The sequence below is a fragment of the Juglans regia genome, chromosome 16 (assembly GCF_001411555.2).
Source record: "Juglans regia cultivar Chandler chromosome 16, Walnut 2.0, whole genome shotgun sequence".
In the NCBI taxonomy this organism is placed as follows: Eukaryota; Viridiplantae; Streptophyta; class Magnoliopsida; order Fagales; family Juglandaceae; genus Juglans; species Juglans regia.
The window spans coordinates 1147301-1169326 of NC_049916.1; the positions used below are offsets into that span (position 1 = coordinate 1147301).

General features: G+C 37.2%; 3 protein-coding genes across 5 annotated transcripts; 2 read left to right on the forward strand and 1 right to left on the reverse strand.

Moving 5' to 3' along the window:
- The first annotated feature begins 3635 nt into the window (after positions 1 to 3635).
- On the forward strand, positions 3636 to 8248 carry LOC109004224 (RNA polymerase sigma factor sigE, chloroplastic/mitochondrial-like). Of its 2 annotated transcripts, none has more exons than XM_035686709.1 (6): positions 3636 to 3888; positions 5062 to 5829; positions 5936 to 6082; positions 6670 to 6906; positions 7073 to 7336; positions 7791 to 8248. In XM_035686709.1, exons 2-6 carry the CDS (start codon positions 5122 to 5124, stop codon positions 7986 to 7988), a joined length of 1554 nt encoding a protein of 517 aa, XP_035542602.1. In that variant the 5' UTR covers positions 3636 to 3888; positions 5062 to 5121; the 3' UTR covers positions 7989 to 8248. The 2 variants fall into 2 exon arrangements, with proteins under 2 accessions (XP_035542602.1, XP_035542601.1); XM_035686708.1 differs by having other exon boundaries at positions 3636 to 3880.
- Positions 8249 to 12274: 4026 nt separating this feature from the next.
- On the forward strand, positions 12275 to 15154 carry LOC108982726 (bidirectional sugar transporter SWEET3-like). Of its 2 annotated transcripts, XM_018954183.2 has the most exons (6): positions 12275 to 12888; positions 12992 to 13028; positions 13160 to 13382; positions 13639 to 13755; positions 13978 to 14097; positions 14173 to 15154. In XM_018954183.2, the coding sequence occupies exons 1-6, from the start codon at positions 12852 to 12854 to the stop codon at positions 14515 to 14517; spliced, it is 879 nt and encodes a 292-aa protein (XP_018809728.1). In that variant the 5' UTR covers positions 12275 to 12851; the 3' UTR covers positions 14518 to 15154. The 2 variants fall into 2 exon arrangements, with proteins under 2 accessions (XP_018809728.1, XP_018809729.1); XM_018954184.2 differs by lacking the exon at positions 13978 to 14097.
- Positions 15155 to 15962: 808 nt separating this feature from the next.
- On the reverse strand, positions 15963 to 18148 carry LOC108982725 (pentatricopeptide repeat-containing protein At2g13600-like). Its single transcript, XM_018954182.2, has one exon. The coding sequence runs from the start codon at positions 18103 to 18105 to the stop codon at positions 15964 to 15966; it is 2142 nt and encodes a 713-aa protein (XP_018809727.1). The 5' UTR covers positions 18106 to 18148; the 3' UTR covers position 15963.
- Between the last annotated feature and the right edge of the window lie 3878 nt (positions 18149 to 22026).

The following is a 22026-nucleotide window of genomic DNA, read 5'->3' on the forward strand; positions in this document are numbered from 1 at the left end:
TTGAAGCTTTTCAATACTACAGTTTTTCTTATTAACAAGCTTCCTACAGCAATACTAAAATACATGACTCCATTTCAACTCTTGCTACCCCTTACTTAGACTCTACAATCATCACAAGCTTCTTTATCAATCCAAAAGTACATATTTCTTGGATACAGTTCCAATCATAAGAGGTATTGATGTCTTGACCATACCACAAATCGAGTTTATCTGAGTCAACATGTCATCTTTGATGAAGCTCAATTTCCAGCCAACTCCACAGTTCCATCTTTATCTAAGCCCAATGAGAAGAATACTGCCCTGATGCAGGGAACTTCCTCACCAACATCATCAGCAGTGATCCAAGTACCTTCTCTATCCCCTTCTACTTTATCTTCATTACCCTCTAATGACACTTTTTCACCAATGGAAACTACTACTCCCACTTCCTCTCCTAGTTCTAGTGATGACATACTTGAGAATCCACCCCCATTGCCAAATCATTCACTTGCATCCACCCACCCACCTACAATAGATTCACCAAACACTCATCCCATGCTCACACGTTCTAAAATAGGAACCTCTCAGTCCAAGGCCTTCTCTGTCTTTCACCTTTACTATTCCACCAAATAACCTCTGTGTGCACTCACCTCACATGTCATACCTACTACACATTCTACCTTGCACCAAGCAATGAAGGTTTCTGCATGGTATGCTGCCATGAGAGAAGAATTTCAGGCTCTATAGGCTAATGGTACATGGTCACTATGTCCAAGGCCAAACAACCGCAATGTGATTCGAAATAATTGGGTCTATAAGGTCAAGCAAAAGGCAGATGGATCAGTTGAAAGACTTAAGGCTCGGCTTGTCGCCAAAGGCTTCGAGCAATTAGATAGGTTGGACTATTCCTAGACCTTTAGCCCTGTCATCAAACCTTTCACCATCATAATTATCTTGGCACTTGCTGTTCACCGCAATTGGCACCTCAGGCAATTAGATGTATCAAACGCCTTCCTATATGGGACCTTGGAAGAGGAAGTCTTAATGGAACGGCCACCTAGTTTCATTGATGCATCATTTCCCAATCATGTGTGTAAACTACATAAATCTATTTATGGCTTAAAATAGGCACCTAGAGCCTAGTTTCATCGCCTCTCTCTGAATTTACTCCAACTTGGTTTCTGTGAATCCCACGTTAACTACTCTTTGTTCACTCACCACAGTCCTGGAGTGCATATTTTTATACTTGTTTATGTGGATGATTTGATCGTGACATGCACACACTCATCTTTGATTATTAATCTTATTTCTTGCTTAAAGAAAGACTTTGATATGAAAGATTTGGAATCACTCCATTACTTTCTAGGCCTTCAAGTCACTAGGGATCAATCGGGTCTTTATTTATCACAATCCAAATATATTTGAGATGTGCTACACAAGGCCAAGATGGCTAGTGCTAAATGCTGCTCTACTCCTTTAGCCATAGGTACCAAGCTTTCATAAACCACAGGTAACCCTCTACAAGATGTAGGGCTGGGCTCCGACTCCGACGGAGTCGGAGTGCTCGTTTCCGACCTCCAACTCCGACAAGAGTCGGAGCCAAATTGGAGCTCCGACTCCGACTCCGATCGGAGGTCGGAGCTCCGACCTCCTATAGGAGCTCCGACATAAGATCGGAGCTCGACGTGCGCTCGACGTGCACTCGACGTAGCGCTCGAGCGGAGCTCTTTCAGAGAGGTTCGCTCGACTTCCGCTCGACCTATCGCTCGAGCAGAACTCTTCCAGAGAGGTTCGCTCGACTTCCGCTCGACATGTCGCTCGAGCCAATGTTCAATACAACGTGTGCTCGACTTGCGCTTGACACCTCGCTCGAGCGCAAGTGTACAGTAAAAAAAATTTCAAAGTCGGAATCGGAGCTTCTTGGAGCTCCGACTCCGAATAGATATTCGGAGCTACTCCGAATTCCGACTCGGAATTCCGATGACTCCGACGAAGTCGAAGTCGAAGCGGAAGTCAGACGGAGTCGGAATTTTCGAAATTTTGCACACCCCTAACAAGATGTCACCAGCTACAAACAAGTTGTGGGTGCTCTTCAGTATTGTACACTCACACGTTCTATGCTAGCATTTGTGGTTAATCAACTCTGTCAATTCATGCATGCACCCACTTCTTTTCACTGTTTTGCAGCAAAGTGTGTGTTGTGCTGCTTAAAGGGCACTCTTCATCACAACCTCCACTTTGCAAAAGGATCCCTACAACTTCAGGCCTTCAACGACTTTGATTGGGCAAGTGATATGATCGACCGTCATTCAACAAAAGGTTATGCAATGTTTCTTGGTCCTTGCCTAGTGTCTTGGAGTGCCAAAAAGCAGCATGTCGTCTCCCACTTTAGTACAAAATCAGATAACCTTGCCATGACCTTTGCAACAGCAGAACTCTACTCGATTCGCATGCTTCTCGCTAATCTCCAAGTTCCACTCAACTCTCCTCCTATTCTTTGGTGTGACAACTTTGTAGACCTCTTTCTTGTAGCAAATCCAATTTTCCATGCAATAACAAAACACATTGAAGTGGACCACTTCATTCGTGAGAAGGTTGCTCAGAAGGACATCATTTTTAGATATTTGTCCACTCATGTTCAATTGGTCGACATATTCACCAAAGGCCTTACTTCCTCCCGCTTCCTCTATCTTAGGGACAAGCTTCAGTCCATGAACTCCCTATCAGCTTGAAGGGGATATTAAGACAGTAATCCCAGCAGATCACGCAACAACAAAAGATGTAGCTAGATCTTGCTCCAGTGTCAATTACAAAAGATGAACACAGATTTGATGATGATAAGGATAGAGGCTAGTTGTTATAAAGATAACTCCTTACCTTATATTAGGATCAATCTAATACTTTTATATATAGATATAAGATTTATGTAACCACTATAACAATCCAATACTTGTATACTTCTATCTATATCAATCAAATATACACAAAGCAGTAAGCTACTGCATTCCTCTTCAGCATTATTTTGTTAAATCTTACGAATAGTACATTCCATGCACGCTTGATCGGCAAATTTATGTTATATTTCAAATTATATGAAACATCCAACTTCATTTTTTTCAATGGAGAAAACAAGAAACATGAAGTTTGATAAACAAGCATGAAGTTAGAGCTCTAAGGAAATAGAATTGCTTATTACAATTAAATATAGATATCATTTATTTGATCAATATTATATCGAAAAGCACATATATATATATATATAATAAATCATTAATACAATATATATAGATATAATTAGACTAAGATATACCCATATTTAAAATTTTGGGTTTGGGTATGCAAAAAGAAATGAAGTAATTACAAATCAAAGGGAAAATGCAACCACGGTGATGGTGATCCTCAGCCACGAGTCTCCAAATTCTAATGCTACTTTCCTTTCACATGGTTGCTATTGCGCAACGTAGTGATTCCGCAGGCCGCCACACGAAGACGGTCCCACAAACTAGAGAGTAATATCCCTCGACCAATAACAAAATCCCACGTGTCATAAACTCCATCCATAATTCTCAACAAAATATCTTCTCGTCCACTCCCAAATGGCCACGCAGCGCAACAGCCCTCCCAAAGTGCATAATCTCTGCTCCTCTGCTAGCCACGTTAACGAACTTCTCAAACCCTCCATATTCCTTCCACTTGTTTACCTCATCCACCGTCGATTCCTGAGCCCCAAGTCTCCGCTGTTCATTTTTCAACAGTCGGTTTTTTTTTGTGGTCGCCATAATTCACGTCCTTAATTACGAGTTTCATACATAAACTCTCACACTTTTCCTCATTCTAGAGATCTGAAACCGAAAAACCTTTTCTTAACTCGACAACTCGGATCGGGCAGTGTCTCGTTCAGGTGCGTAGGTCTGGTATTTCTGCATTGAATTCCCTATCCTTGTTTCTATTTCTCTTACGCTAAAAGTTTCCATCATCAGTTGTGTGTATCTTTCTATACAATTTTGATCATCTTTTACACCAAGAATAGGCCGTAACATTTTTCAGTACTGTACTGAATTTAGAATTATATTTTCACTTCAATGATTTTGAACACAAGAAACCCTCGATCACTAATGCAGCTACTGGAGGTTTCCTTCAAAATATTTGAGAAGTATAACGTCGCGAATGAAAAGAAAAGGTGCCCTGATTAGGGTTGGATGTAAAAGCTTTTGATTATTTGAGAAGTGTAACCATGGAGTTTGAGGGTGTGTAGAATAATTGTTTGATCAATAAACATCGAATTCCTTAATGGACTATTAACTAGTACTTCTTCCTTCTTGAGTTTATATTTATCATAACTGCATGCTTTTGGTTTGTAGAGATTCAAATTTGAAAACTGGGTTCGTTAGAATCAGACTATTTGGATTAATTGCTAGTTAGTGCTAAATTTGGGTTTGGAACTTCATGAAGCATGACCTTGATTAGAATGTAATCAAAGAATATTGAGACTGGTTTGCTGATACAATCTGCAAGTATAGGGTCTTGGAATCACATGTACAAAAGAAGTGCCAGTTGGGGGTCACAGAACTGATATTCTGAGTTTTAATGCACATTTGTATGGAGGAGATGTTAGCTTCCTGAATTTGTTGGTATTACTTGTGATTAAATCATGAATTGTCCCAAAAACTTAAACTAATGGAAAGACGTGAACTTATTCATTTAATTTATGTGCTAACAAATCCCAAGGGGTTAGCCCAAGTGATGAAGGCCTTGGTCTTGGGGTATCACTCCCTTCAAGGTCTAAAGTTCAACACTTCATAGGTACAACCAGTCCTTTAGGGTCGCATCCTTTGGTAAAAAGTCAGCGATTTAATTAATTATGTGTAGGGAAACTTCTGAGGGTTCGGTGCACGGGACCGGAGTTTACTCTGCAGGGGTGGGTTCGAAGGGCCCTGCCATGGAGAGGTTCCCGAGATAAAAAATAAATAAATAAATAAAATATGTGCTAGCACTACCATTAATTTTAATGATTCACTAAATTAGTGCTATGTTGCTAGGACAGAAATGAACTTGGAATACATGTTTCTTTTGTACTTGCAGGATCTGGGCAGTAAGGAAGCACTCAATTCATCATTTCAAGCTTTGCTTAGGCAACTTGGCATGGGAGTTGTGACTGTTTCTAGCTCAGCTTCACGAACTCCCGTTGGATTGGGCACGAAATTCTCATCTCAAAGGTCTACACTGAAAAGACCCTTGATTGTAGCATTCAAAGCAGATAAATCCAATACCACTGCGTTGGTTACATCCCAGGAGCAAATCCCTCTGCCCATAGAAACAGGTAAGGATCACCAAAAGAGACTAGGAAAAGCTAACAAAAAATTGAGAAGAGTGAAAGCTGTTCTCACAGATGAAGCTTCTCCGTGTGCCTTGGAAGTGGATTACAATGAAGCCGCCGCCAAGCTCGAAAATTTATACAAACTCACTCCAGCAGCTGATGCTTCTAATGAGGAAAATATAGATGGCATGGTGAGGAAAATACGGGGAAGGAGGAGAAAGACTACTGGAGTTGACGAAAAGCTGGTGGAGAAGAAAGCCAGTGATAATGTGATCAAGAACCAAACAGATAAGGTTAAAAGATTGAGTCTTGATAAGAGGATTGCATTGAAAAAGAATAAGCAAGATGAAGTAGTTGCTCCAAAACGAAAGAGAAAAGATAGTACGGATGAAAGTGCGAAGATTGAAAAGCTAGTGAGGGAGTACTCAGCTTCAACTGATTTGGTTAGCTTGGACTGGAAAAAGATGAAGATACCTCCAGTTCTTCCTTCTTCAGAGCATGCTTGGTTGTTCAAGCTGATGCAACCCATGAAGGTGGGCCTTCTAATTCCAGTTTGGAAACTACAATTTCCCATTGAATTTCTATTTGTTATTTTCTTGAGATCAAAATGTGTGATCTTTAGTGTTTTTTGGAAGTTAGGCACTCCTTCAAGTGAAAGAGAACTTGCAAAAAGATTTGGGGAAAGAACCAACAGAAGGTGAATTAGCTGAAGCAACGGATATAAAGGCAGTTCAAATACGAAAACTCATAGAGGTTGGTCGAGCGGCAAGAAATAAGCTCATTAAGGTAGTATTCTTTTGGCCTTTTTCCCCCACTTCTGTTGTTTATGCGGAATTATTCCAAAATGTTTCTTTGAACTGGTGCAGTAGTGAGATGTGTTATAAGTATGTTTAACGGAGTCCACCATGCGGTAAGATGCAAATAGTTCATGTAATTCAGGTTCTTTTTCTGGCAACAAAATAGACTTGTCTTCTCATCTTCATTTAAGCAATACTCTAGAAATATTCTCTAGTATAGAAAATGATATGAGAAAATGCAAATTCAAAGAAAGTTTATAAAGAAGCGAGAGAGCGTCTGAAGTTGGCATATATCCTTCTAGGCTCAAGTTGACTTCAGTTTGTGGTGCATATAGAATGTAATGGGATTATTCTGGGAGTCACACTTACAACATTTTTGAATTCCAGGCCTAGTGAAATCAGCTACAATAGGCACATTTTAATTTCTTTGTGATGATATGAAAAATGCATTGCATGTTAGCTAACTAAAGCCTCTGTCCTGCTCTGTTCTCTTTTCTCTATGTTACCTATGGCTTCCGTATTCTTTTGATCAATATATGAGGCTGAATTAACACATAATGCTTGCTTGTACTGCAGCACAATCTGCGTCTCATTTTGTTTGTAATCAACAAGTATTTTCAAGATTTCTCGAATGGCCCAAAATTCCAAGACCTTTGTCAGGCTGGAGTGAAGGGACTTATTACAGCCATCGATCGTTTTGAACCAAAAAGGAAATTCCAGCTCTCCACATATGGTCTTTTTTGGATCAGGCATGCCATTATACGCTCCATGACACTCTCCAGCTTTACACGTGTTTCGTTTGGCCTTGAATCGGTATGCATTCTTCCTTCCAAGCTTTCTACTCTTCTTTTTAGCTTAGTGATACACGCATCTTGTAAATAGTAGTCTGAGCTAGATTGAGAAAACCTTTCGGCCTTCTGATTGTGTTAGGATCATCATGGTTAGTTTTGATGGATCTGTTTTAACTTTGACGCTGCAGGTTAGAGTCGAAATTCAGCGAGCCAAACTTGAGTTGTCCTTTGAGCTTCATAGATTACCAACAGAGGATGAGATAATAAAAAAAGTTGGGATCTCCCCTGAGAGGTATCGTGAAGTTATGAGAGCCTCGAAACCTGTTGTTTCTCTCCATTTAAGGCATCCAACCACACAAGAAGAGTACATTAATGGGATCACTGATGTTGATGGTTGTGGAGGTGATAACTGGAGGCAACATGCTCTTCTCAGGCTTGCCCTTGATGATGTGGTAATTATTAATCGCTCATCCTCCCCAACCTTGCATTTCGTACTGCATACATAGCTTGCTCACTTTTTTTTTTTATTATTATTTCTATAGAATTTTCATTTGGATTGTTGAGTTTCCTCACCAACTGTTTTTCAATTCTGTTTCATGCAAAACATGAGACCTGTTTGTGTTTCCATCATATCATCCACATTCCACACTTTCTTTTTTTTCTCCTTTTTCCCATTTCTGCATATTTCTGCATGAGCTATGATCTACTCATAATATTATTCCCCAAGATGATGAGAATGCGAAATCTTTCTCTTCCTGATCTCTGTTGGTTTCCAGCTAGATAATGGAATCATGAGACCTTCAGAGTTTTGTTATTAGGTTTTCCTTTTCCAAGAACTTGCGATCAAATTGATGTACTCATGGTATAAATGATAAAAAAATGGAATTTATTTCTGTTTTTCTGCAGCTTGATTCTCTGAAGCCGAAGGAGAGCGTAGTAATAAGACAAAGATTCGGACTTGATGGAAAAGGAGATAGAACATTGGGAGAGATTGCGGGAAACTTAAATATTTCGAGAGAAATGGTTCGGAAGCATGAAGTTAAGGCTCTCATGAAGCTCAAGCATCCAGCTCGAGTGGATTATCTTCGCCAACATTTAGTATAATAAACATATATAAAAATTACCGTCTCGTACATAACTCCTCCCTCTTAATGGTTTCTGATAACCAAATCCGGCTGTATACTAATGATCTGTATTATAGCGTTTTAAGCTTTAACCACCCAAAAAATAAAAAAAGAAGTTGAGAAAGAAGATGAAGCTAGGCGAACATAGATCAAGTCCGATACTGTATGTGTAATTTAATTTTCAGACAAAACATTCCATATAGCCGTGTTATACGTGATATTTAGTACTTTTTTTTTTTTTTCCATCATAGCAATGTACAGTGAGTGAATTTTTTCTGTTCTTCTAAATATTTTACTCTGAAATTTTAGGATAGTCCCAAAGCTACACTTAAGAGGAGTGAGGGAATATGTGTTATATGCTAAATTATATAATTTAAAAGAAAAATACTTTAGTTACAAAAATATTTTACAAAAGTAAATCCATAAATTGTCGTGTCTTGATATGATTATAAATTAGATTGTAAAATTATTTTTATTGTAAAATAGATATAACATATATATCATACAATCAGATCATTATATATATGCTAGATTCAAAACCCGTCATAAAATAGAAATCTAGTATATGTTTGCTAGGCCAAGCTCCTATGATGGGAGATCTAGCAAATGTAATATTGCAAATCTCATTCAACCAAACGTCTAGTTGGATGTCATGTGAAATATTTGTAGAAGGCAAGTACAATTTTGTGTTAATATTTATAAGAGTAATGTTATACACCACACTACCATATCACTTTTATCCCATTATGTAAGATGTACTGATACATTTATCATCATTATATAATAAAGAATTATCCAATAAAGTATCATCCAATTGTGATAATGTGCCATAAACATGTCACAAATATGCCACATTTTATATAGTGCGATGAAAGTGAGATGATAATGTGGTGTATAGAATTTTTCTATTTATAAACCTAGTATGTGATACAACATGTTACAACAAATACCTATTTTTCCAGAGATAGATTATAGTGGCAAAAATCCTTAATTCCGTGGAAAAAATTATTTTCCCATGAATTTTAATCGTGGGGACCTTGTGAAATAAAATTGGTGATATAAAATATTTTTTTCCACAAAAAACCCAACTTATGAGAAATGCCTATATTTTCCCACAAGATTAATCACAAGAAAAATATTATTTCACAGTAGAAAATATGATTGCTTTTAGTTCTAAATCGTGGGAAAAAAGTATTTGTGTCAAAAATGTTTAGTGAAAAATACTCTTTCTGGCAAAACATTTTGTCGGCAATATTTATTTGCGAAGAACTCTTATCGCGGGAATAAGAACTTGCGGTAAAAAAAAAAAAAAAAAAAAGTATTTGCCGCGAGTAACATTCGCAGCAAATGCTAAAAGATTTCAGAAAAACAAAATTGTTAAAGCAATAAAATGAGACTGAACAAAAAATAATGAAACAAAATTATCCTAATATATAATATATATATATATATATATACAAACCCTGGAGATCCAAAGAACATTTATAACATGTACACCAGCAAAAATACTTTTTAGTCGATAACATCCTAATAAGATAATCATAATAACGAAAAGCATACAACTGACTAAGACTAAGCATTTACAAAACCATATAGACATGACTTTACGTAGGATGCAACATCAGCTTACCCTGTTCAAAAAATTAATAGAGATGGACGGCACAGTCAAATAGTTTCTTCAAACCCATTATATAATCTTTATTCCTTATAATTTATTCTAGTGCCAATCAGACAGGATTAAAAAAAATTATTCATCTGAAAATAAATGTTAGCAAAGTCAACAAAATCAAGAAATAGAAGGATGATGCAGTACTAGACAAACTCTAGCCGGAATCTATGCTATCTTTAAATCACGAGTAATGCTACATACAATCGTAGAGTACTGCGTAAGTGTCGTGCAGTCGTTTTGAAAAAAAGTTGAATCTATTATTATTTATTTTTTCTACTATTAAAAATAAGGCCTAAGACAAAATTTAAGCGAGTCACTCTTAATTATAATATAATAAAATATAAATTATTATATTGAATATTTTTCAGATTTTCAATAAAATGAGGCTTTTTTAAAAATATTTAAATAAAATTTTTTGAGTTAATATTTAATGCAAAAATTTAAAATGAGGCCTCGTTATAAATTTTGTGTCTCAATGTAACATGATCTTAGAAAAAATTATTTAAAAATATAAATTAGTCATTGTATTAAATATTAAGTTTAGTATCATGGCACCTTGCACACATTGAAAAATAATAAATAATTTTTTCTCAAAATATTCAAATAAAAAAACATCTCACTTTTAATTTTGGTCCTTGTGCAATGACCTAAGTGGCATTACCCATGAACCGGTCCTAGACTACAAGAAAACATGGCTATTACGGCGACTTGATTTTCGTTGCAAAAGGAATCGCTACAAAAGCAAACTAATTGCAACGATTTTGTATTTGCGGTCGAATTTTAATAGCAAAGTTCACTTTTTCAGAATGCGGTGACATTTTTAGTTTGTGTTTTAGCAGCGATATTATCTGACTCTATTGCGACGATAAGTAGTGTTTGCGTGTAACATCTAGTGAATTTTCTATGCAACTCCCTCAAGTGGAATCTCGCAAGTGAAGTCTTAATGATCATAACTCAATATTTACATTATTACTTAAGTAAATGCTATTAGAATGCTATTACGTTTTTAATTAGTTAATGGTACTAGGCGCAACAAAGAACTCTCTGCTTATCAATTTTAGGTATGAGTTGGAAGATGTCTTCAAGAAATTAGAAAAGGATACGTAGAAAGAGAAAACAGCTTGAAATATATATAATTATTAGGTCAGGTGGGTCACAAATGTTTTGAATGTACAAATGTTTTAGAAAATACTTTTTGCTGCGAAACGCCAATGATGAATGCAGCTCATGAGATAAAAGCCTCCAAAAACTGAAAGAGATCAGAGCTTTCGGTTAAAACTTCAGCAAAACACCATCTCTCGGTGAGAATTTTGCTCTCTTAATTAGTAGTAGCTTTTCGTCATCATCCCAATTCTCATGCTACTCATCATCTCAATTTTTATCATCCTCTCATCCTCTTATCATCTCATGATGTGGTATTAGATAATTCAAAACTATTTATTATATTTCACGTGTAAACCTATCATCTAATGTCACATCATGAAATAATGAGAAAATAAAGAGAAATTACATAGATGATAAATAGATTTTTTCTTTAAACAAACTGTATATAGAATAGCTATGTACAGTCTTAAATACAGTATCACATTTTTCCTTTTGAGTTAGCTAATGCATGCAGCATACCTATGTGCCATACGCAACATTCGTTCAAGTGTTTGCTTATCTTATGGGAATAAACCCTATCTAGTAGAAAGAGATGGCCACATAAAGTCAGCTCTACAATATTTACTGTTTGTCTGTATAAATATTTTGGATAACATTAAATGAATTAACAACAAATAATATAGGACTCACTTCATAATTTGTCACTTGTCTGCCTCACTTAAAACTCTCAAGTTTGATCCTTCTTTCTAAACCGACTTATGAATAAATCGTCCTTTTTTTCCTTTGGCATTTTAGGCATGAGAAATGCTTTAACCAACAGGCAGCATTACAAAAGTAAATTCATAAATTACTGACGTGGCTTGATGAAGTACTTCAAATTGTAAAATTACTTTTATTGACGTGATATGTTAATGTATTAAATAAAAGTCACGTCAGTTTATAAATTTACTTTTATAAAATCTCTTTATGACTGTAATACTACTCGGTAGGGATAATATCCTACCCCACTTATCCCACAATATAAGGCTCATCGACATATGCCCCAACATCCATCCACTTGAAGAGCAAACATTGCGTTATTCATAATGCTAACTAGACTCTTCATGAAAATTTGTTGTACCAGATGAGCATCTTTTGATCAGCTTTTAAAAAGAAGAGAGTCAGATATTGAGATTGCCTGTTTTAGGGTTGATGTGACCAATCATCAAAAGGAATGTTCTGATACTCATTAAACCATGTTGGGAGCTATATATTAATGTTACAAACATTCACATCAAAGTTATTTATTCTATGCTTTACAACAACAGAATGCACAGCTTGGTATGTTTCTTTAGCTGGGAACATATATATTCTTTATGCTCACATATCATTCAGCTTGAAAACACCAAGAATATTACATTTATAATCACCAATCAATTTCATACACTTGGCCCAACTAACAATTGTGCAATCTGAGCAGTACGTAATGAATTGTCCATATCAACAAGCGGGAATCGACTACACAGACCAAATCAGGATCGAAACATCATTCATCACAAATGTACTCATTTTTCTCTCAAAATCCTCTTAAATTACATTGCCATGGTAATGGTAGTATTTTGTACACAGTCACAAATTTAATACAAAAGACTTGCTTCTCTCAAATATCTTTTCTCTTCAACCAAATAAAGTAAATAATTCCATATCCTATCATTCTTATCGAACATAAGGATGTGCAAAGACACTTGCAAATGCACATATGAATGTGCCAACATCAAGAAGAATAAACAAACCAATGAGGCATTCATAAAAATATGTGGGAGCCTTTTTTTCCATTACATATATCAGCTTGTGTTGATCATAAACCAAGACTTGATGGTGATCATAAACTAAGGAGGCATTTCATATGAATGTGCAAAGACACCAAATGCACATATTCTCTTTTTATCTGTCTCACCATTATATATATATATATATATATATGAAGAGTGCTAAAGTCAACAAATTAGCAGTCTTCATGAGTTATTGTTCAGAGTCTTGTTGCTGGGACCAGTTCTCATCTCAGGAACATCTTTCCTGGCCAGGCCAAATATGGGAGAGAGGTTACGCTTGGCAGTAGGAGTCATGGGTATTTTCCTCTTTGTTTATTTTCTCAGCTCCCAAGCACTATTGATGAACAAATATCACAAAAACTTCACTTTATATTCCTATTTACATGGTGTTTATTGCAGGGAATGCTGCTTCTTTGTTACTCTATACGGCTCCCATGTAATGTCAACATTCTAATTTACTGCCTAGCAGACTTCATCTTATTCAAGTCCAGTGAGCAATACTGGAAAGATTGAATCATTTGACCATTTTAATCAACTTTTTTTACTATGATTTTCTTTATATTTCAGATTAACTTTTTCAAGAGTCATAAGGAAGAAAAGCACGGAGGGGTATTCTTGTGTTCCTTGTGTTATTGCACTATTAAACTGCCTTCTCTATAATTGGTATGGATTGCCAGTTGTAAGCAAGAGGTGGGAAAACTTTCCTGTAATTTCCATCAATGGCCTAGGGATCCTTCTCGAACTCTCCTTCATAGTCATATACTTATGGTTCGCTTCAGCTAGAGGAAAGGCAAGTTTCACATTTCACATTTAATAGTATAGTTTTGCCTGCATACATGATATATTACAGTTTACCATGCTAACACGGGATATATAATTCTGCTCTGAATGTATGCACGGGCGAGTGCCTTATTTATATGTTCCAGCATACTGATTTTTATTTTTATTTTTAAAACATGGGTTTTCTCTGTTGCTACATTAAGATATAGCAGACATGCATGCACAATTACATGAGGAGAATATTGATGTATAAATATCGGGTGCAGATGAAGGTAGCTGTGACAGTGACACCTGTTATCATAGTCTATCATCGAAAGCTATTTGTTCGGAGTGTAGGACTAGTAGCTTCTGTAGCAATGTACGGTTCTCCACTGGTGGTAGTGGTGAGTCATAGTTTCTCATAATTTCATGAAAATGTTCTCTGGAGCAACCTAAATAGCAACAGAAAATGTAGAAACTTTTTTTATTTGTTTCAAATCCATTCAAGACGTCGAATGTATACATGCCACTTTCATTCTAAGCTCATATCTCCTGATAAGGTTTCTATTCTTGGGCATAGCATTTTGTTGTCACTGTCAGCATATAACTTTACTTTTTAATTGCAGAAGCAAGTCATACTTACAAGGAGCGTGGAGTTCATGCCGTTCTACTTATCTTTTTTCTCATTCCTTGCTAGTTCACTTTGGATGGCTTATGGACTACTGAGTCATGATCTGTTTCTCGCAGTTTGTATCATAATTGAGCTCTAGGTCTGTTGTGATGTATATATTTCATAACTTCCATATTTCTGAAATCTGCAGGCCCCAAATCTGGTTGGTAGTCCTTTAGGTATCCTTCAACTCATGCTCTACTGCAAGTACAGGAAACGAGGAATTATGGAAGAACCTAACAAATGGGATTTGGAAAAGAATGATGAGAGATCCAAACAGCTTCAGCTTACAATTGATGAGGAAAAATTTGGAAAAACCAACTGTGATCTTATTAGGTTCAAAACATGCATCAATGCATGCATGCATATGAGCATACTTATGTATCTAAAGGCATGCACATATATATTTTGCCATTTCAGCAATGTTTTGTGTCATTCCAAGGGGTTGGTTTGTGACTGGCAGTACTTAATTTCACAAAGCAATAAATTTCAATGAACCTGGAAAGAGGAGAAACAGCCTCAGCTCTAGAAGGGAATCTTTGTTGTAATGCAATTCTTACGAGACATGAAGCATGCTAATTGAGCAATGTCATTAAAATTAAAAAAAGAATGAGGGAAGAAAAAGAAACAGCATCTTGCACTGAGTGGCTCTGCTCAATCTTAAGTGTAAAACATAAAATAATGGCATTACATAAATTCTTGAAATTAAACTACGCATGCAACAAAAACTATCAATTTATTGTTTCGGTAACAAATAAGCAGAAAGGGGAGAAAATGCACTACTTGGAAAATAAAACTCTATAAATTCCACGCCCATCTTCTGTCTGTCCAAATGCCTCTTTACCAACTCAATCTAATCACTTGTTTCTCCTACGAAACAAAACAAATTGGAAAAAGATAATGTTTTTTCCGGCTTATGTATCTACTCAGCCACCTAAGCTCAGTAGAACCACCCTTTGTCAATAAAGGAACCAAAAAGAATCTTTTTAATGATTCATTAGAGCATTTATATAAGCTCTGGATGGATAACTTCCTTTCTCTTCCTCAAACTAAACTTTTGGAGTTACACTATTCACCTAGGGAAAGGAGAAAAGTGGCAAAGAGTCATTTCTTCCATTTTGGGGGGGGGGGGGATTTTTCTCTTACCTATTAGAAGCAGATTTTTGTTTGCCAAAAACACAAAACCAATAGCTAACTTGCATTGTCATTAGCATCATTATTAATTTATTAGGTATGAGAAAAATAAAAGAAATGCTCTTTGGCTTTACATAGTACATAATTTTGAGAAGAATATATCCTTGGAGTCCATTCAGCATCAACCAAATGTCAGGCAGCTGTCATCATCCAACATGCATGATGATTGACCGCCATGCAATTGAAAAGTGAAAAAAAAAAAAAAAGACATATTGAAGGTTCCATTTGGAATATTCTGTCACCACGGTGTATGGGCCCGCATTGAAGAATATGTAACACAAGTTGAGCCCATTCACAAACATGATCATAATGCTCAACTGAGGGAAAAAGAATATGACCATATTTGCAAACACAATCAGAACCATTTTAAACAGATTAAAAGCCTATGCCTACCCAGGTCACTACATGCAGAGATTTGCTATAGTGAGCTTAATCCTAAACAAAACAATGTTTTTGGCAATGAACAAAAACACAGGATATTTCCCAGAACTACATCTACCTATAGTATAGATGCAAAGAGATAATACTGTTATGATACACTGTAATAAATATGTGACTCATACATATGGAGGAAGATAACCTAAACCGATAATTTCAGATCAATTATTTTTGAACAACTCCATTTAATTTGTTAGCATACCAAAATCTGGACATAAAACCAAAGCCAAGAGGGTGTATGGAGAGAAAAAAAATTAACAAGAAAGAAAAATGAAACAACTGAAGTGAGATCTTCAATGAGTATGTCGCTTTAAAGTAAACAGCCTCCACTATTGGATTTTAGATGCTGCAAAGTTGTATAAATATCATGGCAATGAGGATGGGTTCTATCTTCTACAAAGAACACATGAACTCTGCTGTCCAGCTCAATCCAACTACAACCAGGAGCCTTTTTTATGCCTAAGCCCCTTAATCTCTTCCTCACACTTGACTTCTCCCCCCATCTCCCCAAAATAGAATATATGTTAGACAGAATAACATAAGCAGATATTGGCTTAGGATCCAAACTGAACACTTTCTCAGCCACTCTTCCACTCAACTCTATGTCCATCCACAACCAACAGGCACTCAGCAAAGCTGCCCAGACAACCCCATCTGGTTCAATAGGCATCTTTTTTATAAACTCCTGAGCTTCTTGCAGATGGCCTGAACGACCAAGAAGATCCACCATACATGCGTAGTGTTCTAAATCAGGGGTTACTCCATAACATTTTTGCATTGAATGGAAAATTTGCATCCCTTCATCAACTAGACCAGCACGACCACACGCAGACAAAATCCCCACAAAGGTAGCTCCATTAGGAACAACTCCTTGCTTTAACATATCCTCAAATAGTAAAATTGCTTTGCAGCCAATTCCATGATGTGCAAACCCATTAATAAGAGCTGTCCAAGCTGCCACATTGGGTGAAGAGATGCCACTAAATGATTTTTGAGCATCGGGGATGCTCCCACATTTGGAGTACATATCTATAAGAGAAGTTCCAACATAAGCATTTGATTCAAATGGTGTTTTGATCAGGTGGGCATGAAGTAATTGTCCTAGTTGAAGAGATCCAAGGCATGTACAAGCATGAAATAGAGTAGAGAATGTCGATCTAGTAGAGTATATTGATAATCTGTGCATGGTCACATATAGTTTGAAAGCCTCTTCATGGTGATGATTTTGAATATAACCTGACATCATTGAATTCCATGTCACTGGATTTCTTTCCCCTTTGATTTCTTCAAACAGCCTCAAAGCTTTATCAAGTTCACCCTTCCTGGAATACACAGAAATCATAGTATTCAAAGAAATTATAGTTTTTTGGGTCATTCTATTAAAAATCCTCTCCGATTCCTTGACTTGGCCACTCATTGCATAACCTTTAATCATCAAATTACATGAGATTGGATTCTTTTCAAGCAGTCCATTAAAAATCAGTTCAGCATCTTTAAGCCTACCCATCAATATAAGTCCCCCAATAAGTGAATTGGAAGCATTTAAACAAGGATTTCCCATTCTATCGTACACCATCTTGGCATCCTCAATAGCCTCACAATCACAATACAATTCAATCAATGCACCACCAATCGAGTGATCAAACTCAAATCCATATTTTATCAAAAGTCCGTGGACAGTCCTCCCTCCGCTTAGGCTACCCAATCTCCCAGAAGCCCTTAAAACGCAATCCAAAGTAAACTCATTTGGCATTATCTCACAACTCCTTCTCATCCTCCTAAACAACTCCAAAGCCTTTTCACACCCATCCTCACTCCTCACAAATCCGGAAATCAATGTAGTCCATGCCACAACATCTCGGGATGGCATATTTTTAAAAACTTCCATAGCTTCACTCATTAAGTTACATTGCACATACCCTACAAGCATCAAACTCCACAGCAAGTCATTTTCATCACGAAATTCATCAAACACCCTCTTAGCTCCTTCAATCTCAGTACAGCTCGCATAGAAGTACAACAATGAGCTACCCACAAACTCAAATCTTTCAGACCTACATTTCAAAACCAAACAATGAAGCATTTTTCCCTCGTACACCAAACTCGAACGCGCGCACACACTTAGTATAGAGGAAAAAGTAGTCTCATTTAGCTTTATAGTGCCGTGGTGCATAATTGAAGTTAGTCTTAGAGCTTCATCGTATTTTCCCCATTTGGAGTAACCAGAAATCATGGTGTTCCACGACACAACAGTTCGTTCGGGCATCTCATCAAACATTTTGCGTGCAATGTCAAGTTGCCCAATCTTGCAAAGTTCAGCTACAGAAATGTTAGTGGAGACTATGAGATTACGGGTGGCTTGCAGAGGTTGATAAAGGGTTGTGAAGGGCTGGAAGATTTTCTTCCATCGACTGTGCTTCCAGGTTCCTAGAAAAGCTCGTCTCAGCAACATTCTGTGTTCCTGGAACCTGTTGGGCCGTTGGCTCGTGTCCGACTGTCCCCGAGAGAGAGGAACAAAACTTAAACGCACCGTTTCCCCCATTAAATATCAATGTTTGTGCCACACGACGCGAGCAGCCAGCCAAGAGCCAAATTTCATTTACAAAAATTATTTACATCAATGTACTGAGTTTAAAAAATAAAAAAAAAAAATCATGTGAGATGTACTGCAGCTACATGCTGATGTATAGTCATTCTCTTTCATTTATTTTTTGACATCAACTCATTTCAATTCATTGGATTCATATTTTACATGTGAGATTTATAACTTTTTTCAATTTTTTATAAATATATTTACTTGTCTTAATATCCAAATACATATTAGGTGGGTCCTACAAAATTTACTTCACAATTTCAACTGAGTGCTACCCACCCCCCACCCCTGCATGGGCGGGAGAGAGGATTTCCTTCCCGTTCCCCATCCTCGGGGTGAGGGGGCGGGGTATCACGTCCCGAATAATTTTCGGGGGGGGGGGAGGGGGGGTTTAATCCATCCACCCCCACCCCCAGTTGGGCCTTTGGCCCAGAAACCGCTGAAATGGACCTAAATGGCCCAGAAGCTTTTTCTTTTAGGCCCAGAAACAACTTATGTACTATTTTGAGCCCATAAAATTAGATGTAAAAAAATAAAAAGTTGAAAAACCAGGTTAAAAAAAAAGTTACATAAATAAAAATAATATATATGATATTAATTTACTAATTTAGAGCAAATGAAATGCTACTACAAACTACTAGTCTACTACCTAATAAACTAATAATAATAACTAACCTATTACAAAATTGAAAGGCTAAACAATTACAAAATCATAAACATAAAAGTGTCCAAGGGACATTATATCAACATTACAAATCATTGAATACATAATATGTACAAATGATTCAAATTTCAATATTCTAAATATATAAATGTTTGAGTCTTTGATTGTGACATTTGGGGCGGCCTAGGCAGCTAGTCTTTTTATTAATTAATTGAGATTTGAGGCTTGAGCACATATTCATATTGTAGCAGAGGTAGACGTCATCTGAGTCGTCTTATGTGTTACTACAACAATTAATACTGATGAAATCGAAATGAATATAAAAAAATCAAAATAAAAAAATAAAAAACAACAATTACCAGGTGGTCCAGATCCAAACTGATCACCACCCTCCTCCTCGTCGATCTCCTTAAAATCTAAAACATTCGAAACATGAATATCATTTCCTATCATCTAACTCTGTGTGCATATCAATGCCTCCATAGTTGTAGGAGATAATAAATTATGGAAAAGATCCAATATGCGCCCTCTAGTACTAAATGTTGACTCTGAGGCAGCAGTGCTAATAGGGATGTCTAAAATACAGCTGGCCATCTCAGGAAGGATGGGATATTTCTTTATTGTCGCCTTCCATCATCCTAATATATCGAAATCATCATCAAATTGAATAAGACCCCCTGACAAATAGTTGTCTAACTTCGAAACCACCTCCGTAGATTGACGGACTAGTATGGGATTCTGTGCGAGGGTTTTAGTCCACGCCAATCTACGCTTCTTTATTGGCCCAGTGTCTGGATGAGGCGCTGGGGTAGGTATAGGTGTAGTAGATGCAGTATCACTCTTAATCGCATTAAACTCATCATACAATTTAGCTAGAGTATCTCGGGCCATATCACCAATAAGATCAGCCTATGCCTGATCGTGCGTAAGTCTCAAACCATATAACATACCTGAAATTTTCAAACGGAGTCAAGAATAACAGCCACATATAACAAAATATTTAGTCTACTCAAATCTCTCCAATACTTGTCATATTTGATCCTCATGGTCAATATCATCCCCCTCATCCTTAGATTGGAACCCTTACACATGTCATCTAATTCTTCTTTTACCTTATATATTTTTTGACAAAACTTATGGGATGTAGGGTACAAAGAACCAGATAACTTCAATGTGACATTGCAAAAAAGTCTGAAAAAATCAACAAAAGTAGAAACTACCTCCCAATCATTATCATTAGGCTTTCCTAATCCCTAGTGCTCATCAAAGTATTTGGTATATTGAATGTCTTCATTACCCAATAATAGAAAGACTGTCTTATATTCTTGGGCCACCTCCAACATCAAGAAGGTTAAGTTCCATCTAATAGGAACATCAGTACAAATACCCTTCTTAGATGTTATACCCACAGTTTTCGCAGCAACCTCGAATTTCTCCAATCTAAAATTAGAAGACCTCACAAACTTCACATCCATTCTAACTCGTGCAATCGAGTCATCAACATCTTTCAACCCCTCAGTCACAATTATATTCAAGATAAGTGCAGCACATCTAATATGCAAATACTCACCACCCAAGAATGTCTTATTTGCCTCTCTAAGATAAGTTTTCAGATATCTCAATGCGACATTATTAAACGAGATATTATCAACCGAAACTTTCAAAACTCGTGCCAACCCCCACTCCTTTATCGCGGCCTCCAAGACCTTTTTAATCATATCATCCTTGTGATCAGCAATTTAACAAAACTTAATAATCTATTTGTGAAGAATCCAATCATAATCAATAAAATGCATAGTCAAAGACATGTAATTCATATTTTGGATAGAAGTCCAAGTATTGGTAGTGAGGCAAACTACCAAACCCGCCAATTGGCTCCTCAAAACATCTTTATATTTTCTGTACATATTTATAATATCCTTTGCCACTGTGTGGCGAGAATGAAGCGTAAATCTAGGTTCCAATTCTTGAACAAGTTCTTCAAACCCTCTCCCCTCCACAAATTGAAAATGTAGCTCCTCTATAATAATCATACAAGCTAACTTCCTTCTACACTCATCAGGATTATACTTTGTATACCCCTTTAACGTTGGCACCACTACTCTCATCCGCCATTTTTTTAGTCCAATATCTAGTTTAGATTGACTCTTCTCCATTAATGATCTTAATATTAGACTCTTCTTGCATTGTTCCTCTAAATTGACCTTTTAACTGGAATGCATTTAGCTTGGGGGTTATTGAGGTCACCACTCCTCTAGTTTGGTAAAGTGAGACCAAACTATGGAAACATTTTTCTTGCCCTGTGTGGGTTTGGGGGCGGGGCTAGGGGTGGGCAACAAGGCCCCGCACCCCACTGACCCGCCCCGTTTTCCCCGCCCCGCCCATGCGAGACGGGGGTTTCGACCCACTCAAGCGGGGTGCAGGGGCCCTCGCCCGCACCCCAGGACAGCTGCGGAGGCTGGGGACGGAGGAGGCGAAGCCCCACTCCGCTTTTCCCCCGCCCCGCTCAAAATATATATATAATTAAAATTATATATATATAAACCCATGAGTAAAGTAAAACGGTGCCGTTTTGTCATGGATAAAACGGTGCCGTTTCACTTTTAGACTTGGTAAGCGGCAAGCCTCAACTAAAAGTGAAACGGCACCGTTTCAATTTTTAGTGAAACAGTGCCGTTTCACTTTTAGTTAAGGTTCCCCCCTCCCCGCATCTGTTTCCCTTCCCACTTCCCAGACCTTCTCGAACTCTCCTCTCTCACTCTCTCTGACTCTCATGCTCTCTCACTTCTCAATTCTCAGTCTTCTCTCTCTCCATCTCGCACGAGTCCACGACTGCACGAGCAGCACCACCGCCCACCTAGTTTCCACTTTCCAGTCACTGGTGTGAACTTAAAGTTAATTTTCACTTCGAATTCGCCGCCACTCAAAGGTAAGAAATCCGAAACCCATTCTTTTTTGTTTTAGTTTTGGATTGGAGATTGGAGGAAGGTTGGGTTGAATCGGAGATGGAGGATGGGAATAATTGTGAATTTGTGTGCTGTGGAGAAATTTGTGCATGTATTTGATTCGTGTGTTTGTTTGTTTGTTTTTGTTTTTGTTCTTGTTTTTGTAGATTA

What these genes read in the sequence shown, in the direction of transcription:
- LOC108982726 (XM_018954183.2), top strand. Translation starts at nt 12,852, where the DNA reads ATGGGAGAGAGGTTACGCTTGGCAGTAGGAGTCATGG. An exon ending in GTTCTCCACTGGTGGTAGTG is followed by an intron (nt 13,756 to 13,977) that starts GTGAGTCATAGT and finishes TTTTAATTGCAG; the next exon opens with AAGCAAGTCATACTTACAAG. An exon ending in GTCATGATCTGTTTCTCGCA is followed by an intron (nt 14,098 to 14,172) that starts GTTTGTATCATA and finishes TGAAATCTGCAG; the next exon opens with GCCCCAAATCTGGTTGGTAG.
- LOC109004224 (XM_035686709.1), top strand. Translation starts at nt 5,122, where the DNA reads ATGGGAGTTGTGACTGTTTCTAGCTCAGCTTCACGAACTCCCGTTGGA. An exon ending in CAAGAAATAAGCTCATTAAG is followed by an intron (nt 6,083 to 6,669) that starts GTAGTATTCTTT and finishes CTTGTACTGCAG; the next exon opens with CACAATCTGCGTCTCATTTT. An exon ending in TTTCGTTTGGCCTTGAATCG is followed by an intron (nt 6,907 to 7,072) that starts GTATGCATTCTT and finishes TTGACGCTGCAG; the next exon opens with GTTAGAGTCGAAATTCAGCG.
- LOC108982725 (XM_018954182.2), bottom strand. Translation starts at nt 18,105, where the DNA reads ATGTTGCTGAGACGAGCTTTTCTAGGAACCTGGAAGCACAGTCGATGG.